General features: G+C 39.0%; 1 protein-coding gene across 1 annotated transcript in view; it reads right to left on the reverse strand.

Moving 5' to 3' along the window:
- The window catches only part of LOC140672500 (uncharacterized), a 126135-nt gene that overhangs the window by 46091 nt on the left and 61625 nt on the right, over window positions 1–18419 (reverse strand). The window contains exons 5-6 of the mRNA XM_072904701.1: window positions 9094–10634; window positions 7623–8772 (exon numbers count right to left, since the gene is read on the reverse strand). Of these exons, the coding sequence (XP_072760802.1) occupies window positions 7623–8046 (424 nt within the window). The 5' untranslated portion in view covers window positions 8047–8772; window positions 9094–10634. The remainder of the gene's footprint in view (window positions 1–7622; window positions 8773–9093; window positions 10635–18419) is intronic.

Here is an 18419-nt window from a genome sequence, read left to right on the forward strand (position 1 = left end):
TCCTTTTTTAACTTCCGTCTTTCTCATTATTATCTATCTCATATTATTAATTATTTATATTAAATGAATATAAAATCTTTATACAATTTTAATCCTATACGATATTCAGCTCAAAAAGCACATCAAAATTTAAGGAATAATTAAATCAGGAAAAAAAATCTCTCTTTCTCATACTTTTATTTAAATTTGTATAAATAACTTTTTATAGATATTTTTCATATTCATTAAAATAATTGTTACACACACATATATATATATATATATATATATATATATATTCGCATTTAAGTCTCTAACAAAATTTCCTTCTATCTCGAAAGTCTGTAAACTTTCCAATATTTTCCTTCCAAGAAAAATCAATTCCAAATTGTTGAAGTAATAGATTGGTAAAAATAAATGTGTGGACATTGTATGTGTATCGAAACTTTAGACTGTTTTGTCTCTTCTGTATTGAGTTACCCGGCGCACTTTGCGCGCGCGACTAATTTTTCAGCGGCTCAGTTTACAAAGCGTGCATAATGCAGGCTACTCTCACGGCCGCGCAATCAGCCGCCTACCACCAGCCATCCGAGCAAAAGCAACACGAGTACCGGGGAAGCCGGCGATGGTAAAGCTCCGCTGCAACAACCGTGAGGGCAACAATCCGGCTAATCCCCTCGGAATCGGCCTCCGCGGCAAATAAGCCGCTCGGGTCTTCGCGTTGTACCCCGGTGACAGATGACGCAAATGCACATATAAATAAAGTATATATATTGTACATTGTAAATCCTAATCGGCGACCTCCGAGACGACGCGCGATTCGAAATTGAGAATCGACCGACAAATTTATATCGCCGAGATGAGGAAGGAATTTAATCCCACCCACATGGTGAAATATTGTAGGTGTATTATACACATGACGCTCGATGCTTGGATTCATATGTACTTGAAGAAAGCATTAGATACGGGGATTATCGTCGATGAGTAATAATTCGCGATACGATTCGTGCTGCGCTGCAGTAGACGCAGACTACTGATAGAGATTGGTAAAGGTAGACTACTAGACTACTGGTAGAAAGATTATGATTAGACAAGCGGATTAACCGAAGAGATTAGATATGAATCGAAAGTATTGCCATTTAATATATTCACCTGATCGAATGTGTAACTAATTTCAAGTTACGGAACGAAAGGAGTTGATAAAAAATTTGAAATCTCAATTATCATGTTTAAAATTCAACATCGTATGCCGATAAATATTGTACGCATGCTTTTTTATGAAATAAAACATATGTTGCTGTATTCATATAATCATGGCGCGATATTTTCGAGATCATGTTCACTAATCGTCGTGGATATTGCACCCTTCGACTCGTGAATCACAATATTTATGCTTTCCGTTTCGCCGAGGTGCACGCGAACGAAATACGTTTGCTTTCACCGTGAGGGTATTACTCGATTATTAGATTAGCAAGGCGCCTTTGATGTCGCGCATCGCCGTACCGGATTCGCCAATCGAGAGGCGACAAATGACGCACGCACCAAGGGCTGCCGTTATAAATCGCAATTACCGATAAATGCGGATACCGTGACAGTGGCAAGACCGGTCCTAGATACTTTGCTCCGTCGCGAATGAGATATGTTTCACGCAACCATGCGTTTATAAAAGAAAAGATAGAACGAGTGATATTAAAAACGAGATGGTAAATCAGAACATTTTTCGGAATTTTGCACATGTTATTTAAATATATCGATGATCTCAAACTTTTGACATTTAAAGTTTAAAAGAATTACAATTTAAAATTGAGAAATTTTGACAAATACAGCGGAAAAGTGAGCCGTATTGTATAATATGTTACTTTTATCTGTGTGTCGGAAAAGAGTACGAAATTCCGCAACAGTTTATCGTGCAATTTTTTACGACAGTCAAATCAGTATCAAATGTATAGACTAAATGTGTTAAAGCAATTCAGAGAGGCTCGCAAGGATAAATGACACGTGTCATACACGTAGTATATTCTCGCATCAAGATTAAATCAAAGATAGTAGGGTCTTATGTTCTAGAACATCTGTGATTCGTGTCTGAAGAAAACCGCGAGAAATGAAACGTAGAAACTGATAGTTATACGTAGGCGAATATGAATGTATGATATTCAACGGCCTGATTGGATAAAAGCACTTATATCAATCGTAAAGATTACATGTGCAAGTAGAAATCACAATTTCCAACATTCTCCTCGGAATTTATGCATGTACTTGATATTTTTCTAAATACAATTCCCGTTATACAGTCAGTTTTATTTAAAGAGATGTTATATATATATATATATGTGTGTGTGTGTGTGTGTGTGTGTGTGTGTGTGAGAGAGAGAGAGAGAGTTTGATAGAAATAATTAATGAATATCTTACGAATAAATCAATGGCAATTCATTTACATAATTACCGGTGGCTGTTCACGTTTTACAACGCACAAATCACCATCTCATTATTTGCGCTAAATTGGAATGTCAATCCACGCACTGATTTCGTCTTTGCTGATTCGCTATTCATCTCGACTCGGTTTAGAATCATCTGGGGACATCATCTCGTTTTTATCCAATTTCATCATGCGTGCCGAGCTGTAAACGCAGCTTCTCGCGTTATTGGCCACCGCGAATGGCGTCGCCGAATGAATTATTAATGACTGAAATTATGGTCGATAACTATACCAGGCTTCGACACGCGACTAATTACAACCGTTGGTATTGTTGACTCGACAATAAATTAGCTCACGAAAGCCTCAGAACCTGTCTACACAGGCCACTGTCTAATAATTCGAGCTAAATTAGAACGTCGCCGTATATCGACTTTTATTCGTCGCGGCGCTATAGAAAACGTGTTCCGGTTTCCACTTAATCTGATCTACGCGCTCTGCCAATCTGTTTTTTTTTTTTTTTTTTTTTTTTTTTTTTAATTTTACCCGTAATCCGGAGTTCGCTGATGAATTATTAATGGCTCAAACGTGCTAAAATTATGATCGGTAACTGCCATCGTGTGCTGCGCGATATACGTGTTCTAACTATAATTCCGAGTATCTTAAAAACGCGTTCTCCATTGACTACAAATTATAACGCGAGGGAAATTAATGAAGCGTGACTTATCGATCTCTTTCACGTCTCTTTCTGCTTTTCATTTACTGTTTCCCCAGAGACACCGATGTTCTCCATGATAAACACGACATGCGCCGTACATTAGAAAACTTATCAAGAGATAAGACAGCTCTCCCTATAATGGATTATATTATTAATTTTACCGCGCAAAAAATGAATAGCAAGAATTTAAAATCCGTAAAATACTATAGCAAAGGTCGAATCTATAATCGAGCGGATGATCAACAGCTATCCCGCCGCGAGGAATCTTAAGAACGCGCGATCGGCCATGAATTATGCGCGATTCTAATTAATGAAGCATAAGTATCGTTAATTTCACGCTGCACCTACCAACGTATTAAGGCGAATCGAGAGAGCGCGCGACCCTGATGGGCGATTTGCAGCCACCGTTATACTTCCGACCGTCTCCTCGATCTCTATTACAATCTACCGCAGCTCGAGATATCATTGATCGCGAGATATCGTCGATCGTGACGATCGTGATCGCGGGGCACGCGGCTCATTTCATACTCGTCGGCGCGTGGGCGCGGATAATTACTGTTTTGAAATCGATGCCGACCGGTGCCGCATCGGATCGTAACAATGGTCGCGCAATGGGCTCAATCGGAGATCTATTATCGACTTTTTTCGGCCACGTGGCACGTACAATGAAAAATTAATGGGGTTTCTCTTCCTCGCTCTCTCCCGGAACACCCTACGCACGGACGATAAATCGTATTCTACACAAGATTCTATGCATTTCGTTATCAAAGTGTTTATCTCCTGAAAAAACATGGAAAACGTGGGATTCTCAGGGAATTTTATTGGAATTGAGAGAATTTTTTATAAAAAATTGTTTTTGATAATATTTTACTTTAAGCACATTATTCATTATTAGATGTTTAAAATATATTATATATCTAGCTTTGTTTATATAATCAATGTCGTAATAAAATATTAAATATGCAGGTCATATTGTTTTTATCGTAATTTTTAGTACAGATAAATGAAAACACCTTTCTGTGTGTTTTTTTTGTTATTCATTTACCGCATTTATTTTGTGCATATTCCTTAGAGCTCGATACATTCTACATCTACATATCTAAACTCTATGAAATTCTAAAAAAAATTATATGTAATTTCTTTCAATGCAATATGATTGCGGTGATTAATACAGAGTGTCAACATGTCTCAACTGGAAAACTTTGAATTAATATTCATGTCAGTGTAAAACGAATTACATGAGAAATTCAGAAGACTTATCGTTTCGCAAGGTAACTCCTCGCCTCAATAGCTTTTAATTCGTCTATCTTTGGCAAGCTGCAGGGGAGAGAGAAGTCCTCGAAATCAGGCACACCTGGACAGTTATGTGACTGGGCGTGCCTGTGTTGGCTGCGCAGACTGGCAGGACGCGTGGGCCGACACCGTATTATGCTTATCCCCCTGAGAGAGGCGATTCGTGCGCGAAGTTTGAATCGGGTCTCAGGATCCGCGGTGCGGAGAAAACGCCGCGTCGCGCACCGCGTCCTGCTGCCACAACGAGAACGGGAACGTCAAGTGAGAGACACGGGACGGTACAAAACGCGAACGTAGGCGACCAGGTGCAGCTCTGCCAGCCATTATAATTACGGTATTCGGTACCGCGATGGTGTGGACGCGCGCGCGATATCTACTTTCCATAAATTAAAAGTACTTTTGTGCGCGAAAAGTCAAAGAGCTCACAAATATAAATAAGAATTTTAATTAAGGTGCGGAAATTTGCAAGAATATAATAAGTATTGGTTTAGGTGATGAGAGTAAAGTCTGTAAATTTTAAAGAACATTATGTGATGGAATTTGTAGAGGCGAATAAATGGTTCGAAGAATTAGGTGAAGATAATGATGATAAAATAGCAAGAGTATTTAGTGATGAATTGGATGAGAAGAAAGGTAAAATATTAAAAAAATTAAGAAAGAGAAAAGGACGGTGACAAGGAGATTGTGATTGAGATTGTGATTTGCTCTATGAATATATATATATATATATATAGATTACATTAGATTATTTATTTATTTATATATCTAGCTAGCTAAACTATTTACTTATTTAGTGTTTTGGTAGAGATAGGAGGTATGTGGTATTTAATTCTAACTGAATTTAAAGATGGCTGGATGGATGAATAGACTGTCTTTTGTAAACCAAGTCCCCTTCTTGGCTTGTATCCTTGAAGAGTAAATAAATATGTATACAATAATAATTTTAATTTTCTTAATCAATATTCAAAAAGAAGATGCTTCGAAATTAATATATGTTGAGATCTCTACATTTATTTATAATATATATATATATATATATATATATAACGTATACAAGTTTCTCCATTCATAATGTTGCAATCTGTGGCGAACCACAATGACAGTAGCTTCGAGCTATCGCCAGAAGTACGCTATCTCGTTGATAAAAAAGGACTGCAACTTAATCAGAGAACAAGAGCATTATCTTTCTCGGTACGTAACGCGCGGAGCTTCTGCGAAAATTACGTACCAGGAAATTACGTTACCAGGAAAAGATTGATAGCGTTGAAGAAGCGCGCACGTGTGCTCGAGGGTATCATAATTCCTCCCACATGAAATTTGTGTGCGAATCGCACTGCAAATAAATCCTCATCGCGATAAAACTATTCAGCAGGTAACGGCAATTTTGTCAATTTTAGAAAATTGACGTCCAATGAACCACGTAAATCGGGATCGAACCGAGGTTGAACGATAAGGCTGACGGAGAAAGAAGGGTAGTACGCATCTTTCGCAAGATTCGAGTCAACAATATATCTTTTAATTTTTATATCGTCTTTTACGCACGAGAATTTTTTCGCAGACCCCAATTTTTAATAAAAATTTCAAGATTAATTTTATCAAATTATTTGGTAGAAAAAATGTCAAAAAAATGAAATTCAGAGGAAAAAGTCTCATTCTACTCTTATTTCCCACGAAAATAAATATCCTATAGACGTTGCATTAGATCGCGGAAAGCATAATCAATCTTGCGCGCTTTGCATAAACGAGAATGGCGATTTTCTCAGCGGCTCCACTCTTTCATTACGCATTGCAAAACACGGGCGCTTCCGCAGCCTCTGATTGACGCTCGGCACTCGAGATGGCAAACTAAACTCCTCGTTAACTCGAATCGTGCCCCGCGGGCATCGCCGGAAAAACTTCTAATTATATACGACAGCTTCCGTCAAAGATCGACGACACTTTACGGTGCCGATCGACTTGCAAATGACCGGGAAAAAGGAGCAGGAATCTCTCGAGAAAAGCGACGCGATAGTCTTGTCGGTTCAGGCGGCATTGTGAGTTATTGAGATTAAACGATTAGCCGCGGGGGCCTCGGCACGGGACTTTTATTCATCAACGTCGTCATATCGCGTCGTTGACATCGTCGCGCGACGTTAAACCGTAAACCGATCTCGGACAAAAAGACGAGGGGATCTGAGCAACAGGAGATAAAAAGAGAAAAAGAGGAGAGACCTCACTTAATCTCCGCTTATTAAATAAATCACGGCTCCCCCTGTTACTTTAGGCAAAGCGATATTGCCTCGAGAAGCCAGTCTTATAATTCCTACATTAATATCTTTAATAGTCCACGAAACAATCCCGGCGACCGACGAAGTACATCACGCTGGAACGGTATCATTGGCCCCGGGGGAGGAATTAAGCGTTCTCCTGGATCGTAAAGGAATTAAATTATAGTCGTAACTTATTTATAATGTGCGTCGCTTTATTTAGCGCAATTAACGCGATGAAAAGGGGCATGGCCTGCGTGCGTGGCTGCGAAACGACGGCGATTTAATAATTCTCGAGGCATAAATCAAATTTTCTCGCGAGCCGCGCTTTTTCATCGAGGTCTTAACCTTTGCATATAAAATCAAACGGCTCATAAAACTTGAAAGCAATTTTTAACGATAAGTAATTTCTAAACTAAACGAAGAAATACGCAGGGTAAATGATCTTTTATCGCTAATATTATTATGAGATATATTGTCGATTATACAATAGTTATGTGTTATAGAATTTAAATTGATGTGAATCAAATATAGTTAAAATATCACATGTTAATTTTAACTTATTTTATAGGCCTGGATATTAATTCACGCTTATAAAAAGACCTTTCAACTGTTTTCTAGATTTCCTTGCGCTTTGGTCAAGACGATTGTCCAGTAGACCTTGAATGCTAACCGTCTGACGTGTTTTATCCACCCACGTGCCGACAATGCATTGCGTGTCAACACGCTCACGCATGATTCTTGTAAGAGAATACTGCATAATATGCAAAAAAAAAAGATTCATCGTGAATATAAATTCCCTTCTTTCCTTCTAACTTATACGAAGAGTAAAAAAATATAGAAATCTCTAAACAATGCGTGAAATTCTCAAAATATTATAATTCTGCAAGCTTAATAAAAATAAATTCTTCTAAATAATACGAGATTAAAATTGCGCTACATTTTTCTACGAAAAACATTCACATGGACTCACCTTTAACGGCGGCGTTCAATCTGTCGAGATTGGCGAGTGTAAGCGGTACCGGGCCAAAGTGCATGACGATTTTTCCGATGTATCGCGCGTCGCCGGCGCCACGACGTGCCATGAAGATGCCGGTGTAGCCACGTCTGATGTAGTTGCCGCAGGTGTCGTTCACGACGAGATCGACGGTGGCGTTCAACGCACCCTTGATTGCCCGCTTGACGCGCGCATGCAGTAGCTGCCCCTCCTGCCGCAGCTCCTTGATCTTCCCCGTGAAGATGTAGTCCGACTGACGTACCTTGCCCAGGAACGTCGTGTCGTTCTTGATGGCCGCCGTCAAGTTCGCTCGACACTCCAGAAGCTCCCTCGTCGAGAGGCTCGCCAACGACAGGCTGGCCCAGAGGACCATAAAACTAATTACCGAGTAACTAGGCATCTTGAGATGTTCACTTCACCTCGTCGTCACATCGGTCTTGATCCTCGATATGAATCGCACGGTCTGTCTTGCGGATTTTCCGCGTCTACTCGGTGAAATTTTTCGTGGAAAATTACGCTATTTGACACGATTATTTTCCTCCTTTTATTTTGTGTAGATCCGACATTAAGATTAAAACAAACTCATTTTTGTCATTAATTCCTCGATTTATCTCGAAAACTTTTCGTCGAACTTATAAATAAGAGTTCTTATTTGATAAAGTCTGTTTAATCACGAGTTGATTAATTCTTAGCGTCAAGACAAGGACATATCTTGGAGACTTGTGTTATCGTCAACAAGCTCTTCGACAAGAACGCGCTTTTAATCAAAAGTAGCCAGGATCCATCGCTGGCTCCTCGATCCCGCAACGTCTTCGATAAAGACACGCTCTCGGACGTTAATCAGAAGTCAGGCACTCGAATGTTCGCCGATTCGGTTGATTAATTCCTGGCTCTCCGAATCAAGAACGGGTCCCACGGTGCCGACGGCGCAGGCTGGACACCCGGAGTCCTCTAAATGGAAACGAGTCCGATCTTGAGCAACAGGTTGGCGCCGCTTGTCGACCCACGCTCGCCGATTTCCAATCCGCGTGCCAGCCTCTCGTGAAGAACAAGCGCGACGTTTCCCGGTCGATCGACGAATCGATAAACTGCCATCCGCCTTCTTTCGCAATGTTTTATCGTCGCCCTCATGAGACATAAATCATATATATTATTTGTATGCACATATAACATTCAACAAAAAAATATTTGAAATAAATAATATATTTATGAATTTCATAATGCATATAATAACAATTTATTTTTAGAATTCAAAGCATTGCTTAAATTTAAACACTTTTCGGAAATAACTAAATTTTATATAAATACAATTAACATGTAAAAATATTATAAATTATTAAAATATTAAACTATATTATTGTGCTGAGTTACGTATACATTTTATTAGCTGCATTACGTGATGTATTTAATATTAACTAAAAATTTTACGAATGAAATTACTTCTTACAGGTCCAATTTATACCAGCTGGAGCTAATCTTGAACTTGTATCAGATGTTGGAGTATTATGCGTTGACTTTCGAGTAATTGTTCCAGATGTTACACATTAGAATCACTAAAATTTTACGAATGAGGTTACTTCTCACGAGTTCAAATTATACCAACAGGAGCTAGTCTTGAACTTGTATCAAATGTTGGAGTATTATGCGTTGATTTTCGTGTAATTCCGAGTATTTCAGGTATTATATTGGAATCACTAAATCTAAAAGAACTAGTAGTATCACTAGTTGTTTCAAATATATTAATCTCATATTTAAATTCAGATTTAGATTCATCACATTTTTTATTTTTATTCATTTTTTTTTTAATTTATAATGTTTAAACTTTTTTTCAATATTAATTCTTAAATAAAAATAACTTAATTAACTACTATATAAGTTTGTTATATAAATCTGCCGACCAGATGCCGAATGCGGTCGTCAATGAAACTGCGCGCTCTATCCACGATCATCAACTGGTTCCGATCGAACCTCCGAATGATCGAATATGATTTCTCCCTAATCAGTCTGTTTGTTTTTAAAATCAAGAGTCTGATCGCTCGTTCGCGCCACTATATGCCATCGGAAAGATGCGACTTAAATTTCTAAAAAGCAACCTATTTTTACACTAAAATTCATTATACATAAAATATTTCTACGCGCTAAACATATGTTACATCTTCGAGAAATTCACTGAAAAAATATGAGATTATCGCGAAGCTTGATCGAGTCATTTTGAATATCGATAACGTAAGGCGCATGAATTTCGTAAACACCAACTCAATCACCTATTTTAACGATGACTTATCTAATTAATGCATTCAATTTAGCTGGCTTTCATTGAATACCTTAACAATTACGCGATCATGATGCGTTTGCACTCCAAAGGGCAAAAAAATTTCAAAGATAGCAGTTGTGAATATTCATTAAATTATTCCGCACTATCGGAGAACATTAATAGCGTTCGTGTCCTTCTTAAGTAAAGCTTAATTATGCAAAACTGATATACTGTCACTGCGATATCAGAAACACGTTTATTTTAATTCTCGTTTTGCAGAGAAAAATTCAACTGCTCAAAGAGAAGTTGAAGAATGTTAAGCTGTCACCCAGCTTCTAACAAATTTTAATTAGCTAATTTGTCACCGTAATACATTTTGCATATCAATGTTAAAAAAAGGTACCGAGGCTTTCTTACTCAGTTTCACCAACACTTATCCAATTATGCCGTTAGAAAGCATCGATAATATTTGTCACAACAGCTATCCAACACATTTCCTTTAATTTTCTCTTCACGAAAGAGAACACTCTACGCACAAGACACTGGGATGGATCATTTCATCACTCGCACGATCTAGCAAACGTTGCCAAAAACACTGTCAGCGCGAACTTGTCAGGCGGACATGCGTTAAGATTTGCCACCGCGCGAGAATGAGAGAGCAATGGTCGAGCAGTGGTGGTTGGTCGCGTGGAGGCACGCGCTGGACTGAGGAGGGCTAAGTGTGGATGCTGCAACTACAACGTGTAGGCGTAAGTCGCCTTAGAGAACGCGGTGGACCGAGAGGGAGAGAGAGATGAGGAGGGCGTGCGGACGTGTGAGTGCTGGCGTGTCCGTGACGACGGTACACGCGTCCGTGCATGCGTGTGCGTGCGCGTCGTGAGAGCGAGGGACGGAGGGGAGAGAAATCTTACCCGGGAATGGCAGTGAGTGAGCGAAAAGGTGCACGCGCGCACAGGCACGCAGGTACGCGCGTACGCACCTCGAAAATACATACGCGACACATTTGTATCGTTACCGAATCCGCTTGCACGCGCCACACGCGCGCGGAATTATCGCATGAAAAGGGGGGAGAGGGGAAACTCGCGGCTGATTGACGCCTGCAAAAGTTCCCGTGAAATGATCGTGTGGTGACAAAATTTTCAATTTTTAATTTTAAGAGAATAATATTAAAATTTTTTTAATATTAACTAAGGAAGAAATATATATTAAGAATAATATTAACATGATTTTTGAAATGTATTAATTAAAATTTCCAAATTAAAAATTCAAAAATTTCTAAAACTTTATGAATACACGGAGAATCTTGATAAATAATTTAATAAATAAATGCTACTTTTCCTTCCTATTCAGAATTCATTCTGAAAAAAGTAAATTTTAAATAATTAATATATAAAAGAACACCTAATATATTCTTTTACATATCTAATTTTTTTATATTAATTTTTTTAATCAATTTTGAATTTACAAGTTAAATATACAAATAGATGAAACATAAAACTTTCATCATTTAATTTCACGGGATATTTTAATGATTGTGATTTAGCTAATGAAATGTGCTGCAAAAACTTAGTGTCTAATTTGGCGTCTGCGATATTTTTAACACTATCAATTTACGAACGTGCCGATCGACATGATCGCGCGAGAAAGCGGCGAGAATTAAATGATCTAATCGACACCAACTTAACGATCCCGGACGATCTCGGATGGTTTGTAATTGATGGCGATCGATAATGCCGAGCGTTACAACGGCTCCTCTCCTCGAAGTATCACCCACAAAACGGTGAGAATCCGGCCTAACGAGCCCGTGAAAAAAGTTAATGGCTCGACTTCGACAAGGACTTCGTAGGTGGAAGACAAGGCGCGCTTCTCTCTTATTTTACGATGATAGTTTCGACACAGCATGACTATTGGCTGCAGCGTGACGTACGGTGTCGTCAGTTATGATACATCATAATTTTCACGGATATTCGTGTGTCGCGATGTTATATGCACCTTTGCGAACTGGGTGTGGATTCAGCGAGATTCTTGTCTTTCGCAACACATCAAGCAGACGTAGGGTCTCGAGTTTCGAACGTTCGCAGAAACGATTCTTATGATAGAAGTCCTAGAGATTTGCCTACGCTTTTTAAGATAAGGAGAAACAAAAATACAGGCTGTTCCAACGGAAATTTGCTAGAGATATAATATATATACAATATTATATTAATTTAGAAAGCTAGAATATTTTAATAAATATGATTTCTATTATCATGTATAAAAATATGAAATTGATTGCCCTTGAATGATTAATTTTCTTGCTCAAGTAACAGAGAAAATTATCATCTGTAACATAATTTTATACTTGAATAACGTTACATCATTCGATCGTTTTTCTACGAGTTAGAATTAGCATTGGAAAGATTTGTTGCATATTGAATTCTACGAGGATTGCTTCTCTCGAGCAATATATGTTAATATCTTGTACTGCATAATATACTGTATAACACATGTAGCGTTAAATGGGATTGTGCGATTCTCAGTCTATGATAACATTGAACGTGATCTTCATAAAAGCCAGAATCACAACACCCACGCTTAGCGTTAAATGCGAGATGTGAATACAGAATAATATCTCAATTCATAAAGTAATATATCACAATCTTGTAAAGAGTTACAAGATACTGACCTGTAATATCCATTATAGCGTCAAATAATTATACCGTTGGCATCCTACATAAGTTTTCAAAATTGTGCTTGCCTCGACTCAATAGGTTCAATAATAACAAGTTACGTGGTTAAGGCAATAATTTATGGTACAGACATGAATTAATTAGTATTATATGATAACGAAATACGAAAATTTTATTGCTCGCTAATCGCGATACAAATCTGCGCCTAATCTGTATGTGTATAAATGCAAGCTGAAAACAAGTTTAAAAATTTGTAATCAAACTGTATATAAAATATAAAAGCCTGCGATGTCTTTTTGATTAATACTAAATTAACGTGAGAGAGAGGCTTTCATTATTCATGTATACATATTTCTCAAAAAACATATTTAAAAAATTATAATTTATATTATATTATTTTTACAAACAAGCATTTCATCAGTAATTTATTATATTATTTTTATTATTTATATTATATTGTATATATATATAAACACACAGGGTGTCCGGTAATTGATGAAAAACCTATTAATGGCAGATTCTTGAGATCATTTGGAGTCGATTTTTCCTCAGCGAAAATATCGAGAGACGTCATCATTTTTTGCAAATTTCCATTTTTTATCATTACATATCTTTGTAATTAAGTCTTAAATTAAAATTCTATCAAAGTAAACTCTATCTAAGTTTTGGCAACTTTTTAATTTCAAAAAGTTTAGTTTGCGAAAAGCGCTTGTAACTCGGAAATCATTGATGCCTCGACATTTTCACTGAGGAAAAATCGCCTCCAAATGATCTCAAGAATCTGCCATTAGCAGGTTTTTCACCAATTACCGGACAGCCTGCATACATATATAAATAATAATTTAAAAAAATAATTTGTTTTTTTTTCAAGTATTGTATGTGAATAGGAAAAGCTTTACTTTCGTTAAATTAGCATATTAATGTAAAAAAGGGATATCACAGAATATATACATATATATGTATATGTATGTATATGTATGTATATGTATAAAATTCTGCAATGTCTCGTATATAAATCAAGAATTTCAAAGCATACGTCCTAAACTACCATATCGAATTCATTTCAACTCAAGAGATCGCGCAAGATTAATGCATCTGCATCTTCTATGAGAGCGCACAATATTAGCCAAGACATGGTTGTACGCAAAATTAGCACATCGTCGCCGAGGTGCGACACGTTTAGCAATGGGAATTCCGGCCATACGTTTTGCCATGGCGTATTGTCACCGATGGCTCGCATATAATACACTCGGCCGACGATAATGAATGCGCCGTGGCAACACTCGTGCCGTATGACTAAACGAGATCTCTTTCTCTCTTCTCCGACTGGATGCTCCGAATCCATCTACTGGCACGCGATCGTTTTCGCGACATGGAGGACGCTTCCATGGGGGCATTAAGTCCCCATAGCATGCGCGACCCGAACGATGAGCGAGGCGAGTCGGTCGTCCCGAGATGCCCACGCTTTCACTCGATATATATTGCCGGGAATCACGTGTCCTTGCATCGTCCTCACCGCGTTCGCAGATCGTATCCCGAGCGGGAGAAGGCGTGATATCCGAGTTATACGACCCCTCGTATCTTACGTACGCACCGATTCTCGATATGCGTAAGACTGCGAAATATCGCGCGTAACACCGAAACGAGGCACGTATATTCTAGTTTTATCGTAAGATCGTACTGTTCCTGGACGATGGTGTCTATAAACGTTTTATATATCTTGTAAATATAATGAATATATCTTTGAGAAAAATTCTATATAAAAAGTGTAGATTTTTATAATTTAATACGGTAACAAGTTGACGAAATTAATATGAAATTATAGCCGCCGTCTGCAAATAAAGAGATAGCGGCGACCTGTCGAATCTCGCAATATCACGCATTAATTGAAGAAAAAGAGAGAAAAGAGAGAGAGTTGACACAGTTTCATCTCACGATTATTACCGATTTCAATTAATAATATTCTACATTTCACTGATGTTTAAAAATTCGTAAAAATTTATTTTAATACAACTTTTCTGATTACTTCTCCTAACAAAGTTCTTATTTCATTTCAGTGTCTTTATCCTAAAAATTTCATATTTAATATACGATCATATTTTCGCGGCGTTCGCAAAAATTATTCATGCTGTTAAAATGGCGCAATTAAGTATTGTCAAGAAGATTGCACAGATTCACGATGATACGACACCGCTGACTAGAGCGTCATTAAATAAATCGTCTTCAGCCAGCGCGCGATGTTTGCATACTCACAACTAGACAAATCGCGCCGGTCGAACGGAAACATGGCGATAGAAAGACGAGGCGAGAGCTACCGACGATTCCCCAACTAACGAATGGCTCGATTTGCATGGCTCGTTAACAATACATGCATAAGGAACGCTAATGCGCTATTTTGTTTCGGACGGCCTCGTCGCGGCAAACTTGTAATGAAAAAAAAAAAAACGCGGCTCCACCTCAGAATCCTGTTTTTTCTTTCGTGTATGTCTGTATCTTTGTCGAACACGTGACGACAAGGACGATCGTTCTGACCGCGAGTCAAACAACTCGCAAGATTAAATGATTAAACTGGTCCAGAGAAAGTAATGTCATTCCTTCTTCTATAATACATTAATCTTGGTCAACCATTTCTGCAATGCTATTATTAAATATTTTCCTTAAGGTATAATTTTTACAAAATTATTATATTTTAATAATGATGCCTTTTTACAACAAGAATTTGATCTTGAAAAAATCTAGGTAACGATCTTTAAAAGTTTCTTTTTTTTTTTTCAAGAAATGAACGCATGTGTCTGCCTACGATATTTTCAATCCAAAATTGCTTGAGTGATAAGTTATGAGCATGAGAAGTCGTTCAAGATCCTGCAGAATAAACACGGATCGTACAGGAAACCGACCTGTTGACGGCTCGATGAAGATGAGTTATGGTGACCGTCGCCTCTGGGTCTCGCGGGCCCCTCTTCCCCCCCGAGGCCTCTCCTCCCCCATCATTCCACGAGATCTTACAAATGCTCGCGTGCACATACGTCGTAATGCCGGCGTCGTTAACTCTTTATACGTCTGTCAGGCCCGTTTGAATAATGTCATTGTCGACCGATACCAAGCCGCCGCCGCCACTTTCCTTCGAAATGGACCATGTTGATCGAATTGATCATACATTCTCGGAGAAATAAGAAAAATAAAGATTCGTGCGAAATATAGCTTCTTGTGTTAATGATCGCATGCAGTATCGCAACTTTTCTTCAGATCAATTTTTCTGCTTAATATTACGCGGGATGAATCGAATGACCATTTCTCGTCGTGCTCTCCAGAAAAAAAGGGATATAAGATTATATATTTGACCATATGTAATGTACAAGTCCATTTTTTTCAAAAAAAAAAAGAAAAAAAAAAAAAAGAAATATCAAAATTAATAATCAAAGGATACGCCAACTCCTTCTCACTACCGAGTCGAACGAAATTGAGCGATGAAAATAATCTCGTCATTTTCTCAGCTTCTAAAGCACATAATCTGACAGCAGGATTCGCCGTTAATCGACGTGCGTGCACGATAAATCGATGCGCGGTGAGAAAGATGGCCGAACATTCCTAACCGATGCGGCGACATCGGCGATGTGTCGTCGCGGATGCCCCCGAGTACTACCGCGCTTCACCGGGGCCCCGACGCAGGCCCATATAAAGAATGCGTGCGTGCGTGCGTGCGCGCGCGCGCGCACGCAGGCAGGTAGAGAGGACGGGAGCCGCGAGCGCGCGGCGTTCACGAAGATGAAGGCACGAAGAGACGGAGGACCGGACGGACGCGAACATAAAATGCACGCACGATAAGCGTGTGTGCGTGTCTGTGCGTATGTGTGCGCGTGTACTTAGCATAAGTCTCGCACCCGAGGCACTCTCTCATCGTATTTCATGCCGGCTATGCTTATACGCTCGCGTCGCTCGCCGCGTATAACCGCCTGCTTTTCCTTTTTTTTTTCTTCTTCTTCTTCTTTCTCTTCGTCGTCGTCATCGTCATCGTCGTCGTCATCTTCGTTCACCTCGAGTCCACCGTCGTGTCTCGGGTGCGAGGATAGAAATCGCCTCCGGTAACCGAACGCGATCCCGCAAGAATGACGCGTAACACGATGTTACTCTTGTGCGCGGAGGATCGAATTCGTTTCGCCGAACTCACGGTATTACAAGGCTTTGTCGCCTGCAGTAAATGCGTACTGTTTAATTTGCTTCAAGCAAGAAAATAAGCCGTACCCAGGAAAACCAAGTAATAGCCTCCAAGTAGAACGGTGCAAAGATATTGCGAAATTATGCGAAAAGAAGCAAATAAATGTTAGATAAGTGCGTTATCGAAAATTCAATTCAATATGTATGTATTTAATCCTTACTCCGTATTTTTCGCACCTTCTGACTGTACAGGTGGGTCAGCGTATTTTCGATAAGTTTATTAATATGTAAAAATGTTTTTAAAAAATCTGATAAAATGTATATACCTTCTTTGAAGATTCTAAATAAAGACTAAAATAATAAATTTGAAAAATAATTTACTTAAATATATTATTTTATGATTACTTGTTTTTTCGAGAAATTGACGTGTTGTTAGAAAAATAACAGACATAAATAACCCACCAGTTACGGAATAAGGGTTAATAATTTCTTCTTGGAAACTACATCGTACAAAATCTAGAATTCTGTTAAATCCTCATCTCATGCTCCACTTAATCGCTCGTCGGTAGATACAAGGACATGTAAATAGAGGCTTATCAACGACATGAAGCGTTACGAGCGTTATAATGACACCCGGATTGGCGATTTAACGAGTCGCTTACGGTTGTACCAGACATTCGCGAATTATCAGACATCGCAGAACCGATAGCCTCTCGCGATATCATCCTGCGCTAACAGAATCCGCACGGAGCGTAACACGCGACTATATTTGCAATACTGCTGGTCTCCGTGATCGTCGGAATTTACCCAAACGCTCGATAGACGTCAACCGAAACGATCGTCCGTCTTATATTGTGAACTTAGCGATACCGAAATAGCATGATACGCCGAGTGCTCGAAGTAAAGTTGCGACGACGCGATACTTTGTATCGCGAAATACGCGAATATTTCGTACGGTTATCTGGCTGACAATGAGATAAATCTGCTCACGTGCGTAGATCAAGATTTAACTTGCTTTCACGGGAACTGCTAATAAAGTAAGGAGACGTTTGTAAAGATTATTTCAAGATTATATAGACAAATGAGAGTACAACTTTGCGAAACTCGACGTGGTATTTTAAATACATAGAAAGTAATTGTACACTCAACCTTGGATTAAAACCTCATGTGAAGGTTATTATTTACAGCGAGAGATCGCAAAGTGGTCCGGCTTAACGAGCCCTTTAAAAAATTTATGCGCACCTTAAAACTTTCTTAACCAGGATTAATGCGGAAGAAGAAAGAGAGAAAGAGAGAAAGCAGGCCGCGCGCGAATACTTACGCCAGGCCTATCGTCGGAAATGACTTATAGCGCCCGATTCGAGGTTCCGTACGTCGTAATAACCTAAATTAAGTCTGCAAACTCTCTATGGCGTTGGTGTTCCCTCCATTCTTACAGGTCCTTGCCGCAAGTGTTCACCGTTATCGAGAGGATAATAATGCTTCTCCCGCGGCGCGAGATGAGAGAGAGAGAGAGAGAGAGAAAGAGAGAGACATGAAAAGAACTCTCCGAGACACACACGTGTGCCCTCTCGACGTCTTTCTCGACAAGCACAACGTGTGTGCGGTCCTTGAGACTTTACGCACGGCCATTTCACGGAGGATGTGACGCAAACGCGACGTGAGGTAAAACCGCGTGGTCTGCGATGAGATTTC

The sequence above is a fragment of the Anoplolepis gracilipes genome, chromosome 13 (assembly GCF_047496725.1).
Source record: "Anoplolepis gracilipes chromosome 13, ASM4749672v1, whole genome shotgun sequence".
Classification (NCBI taxonomy): domain Eukaryota; kingdom Metazoa; phylum Arthropoda; class Insecta; order Hymenoptera; family Formicidae; genus Anoplolepis; species Anoplolepis gracilipes.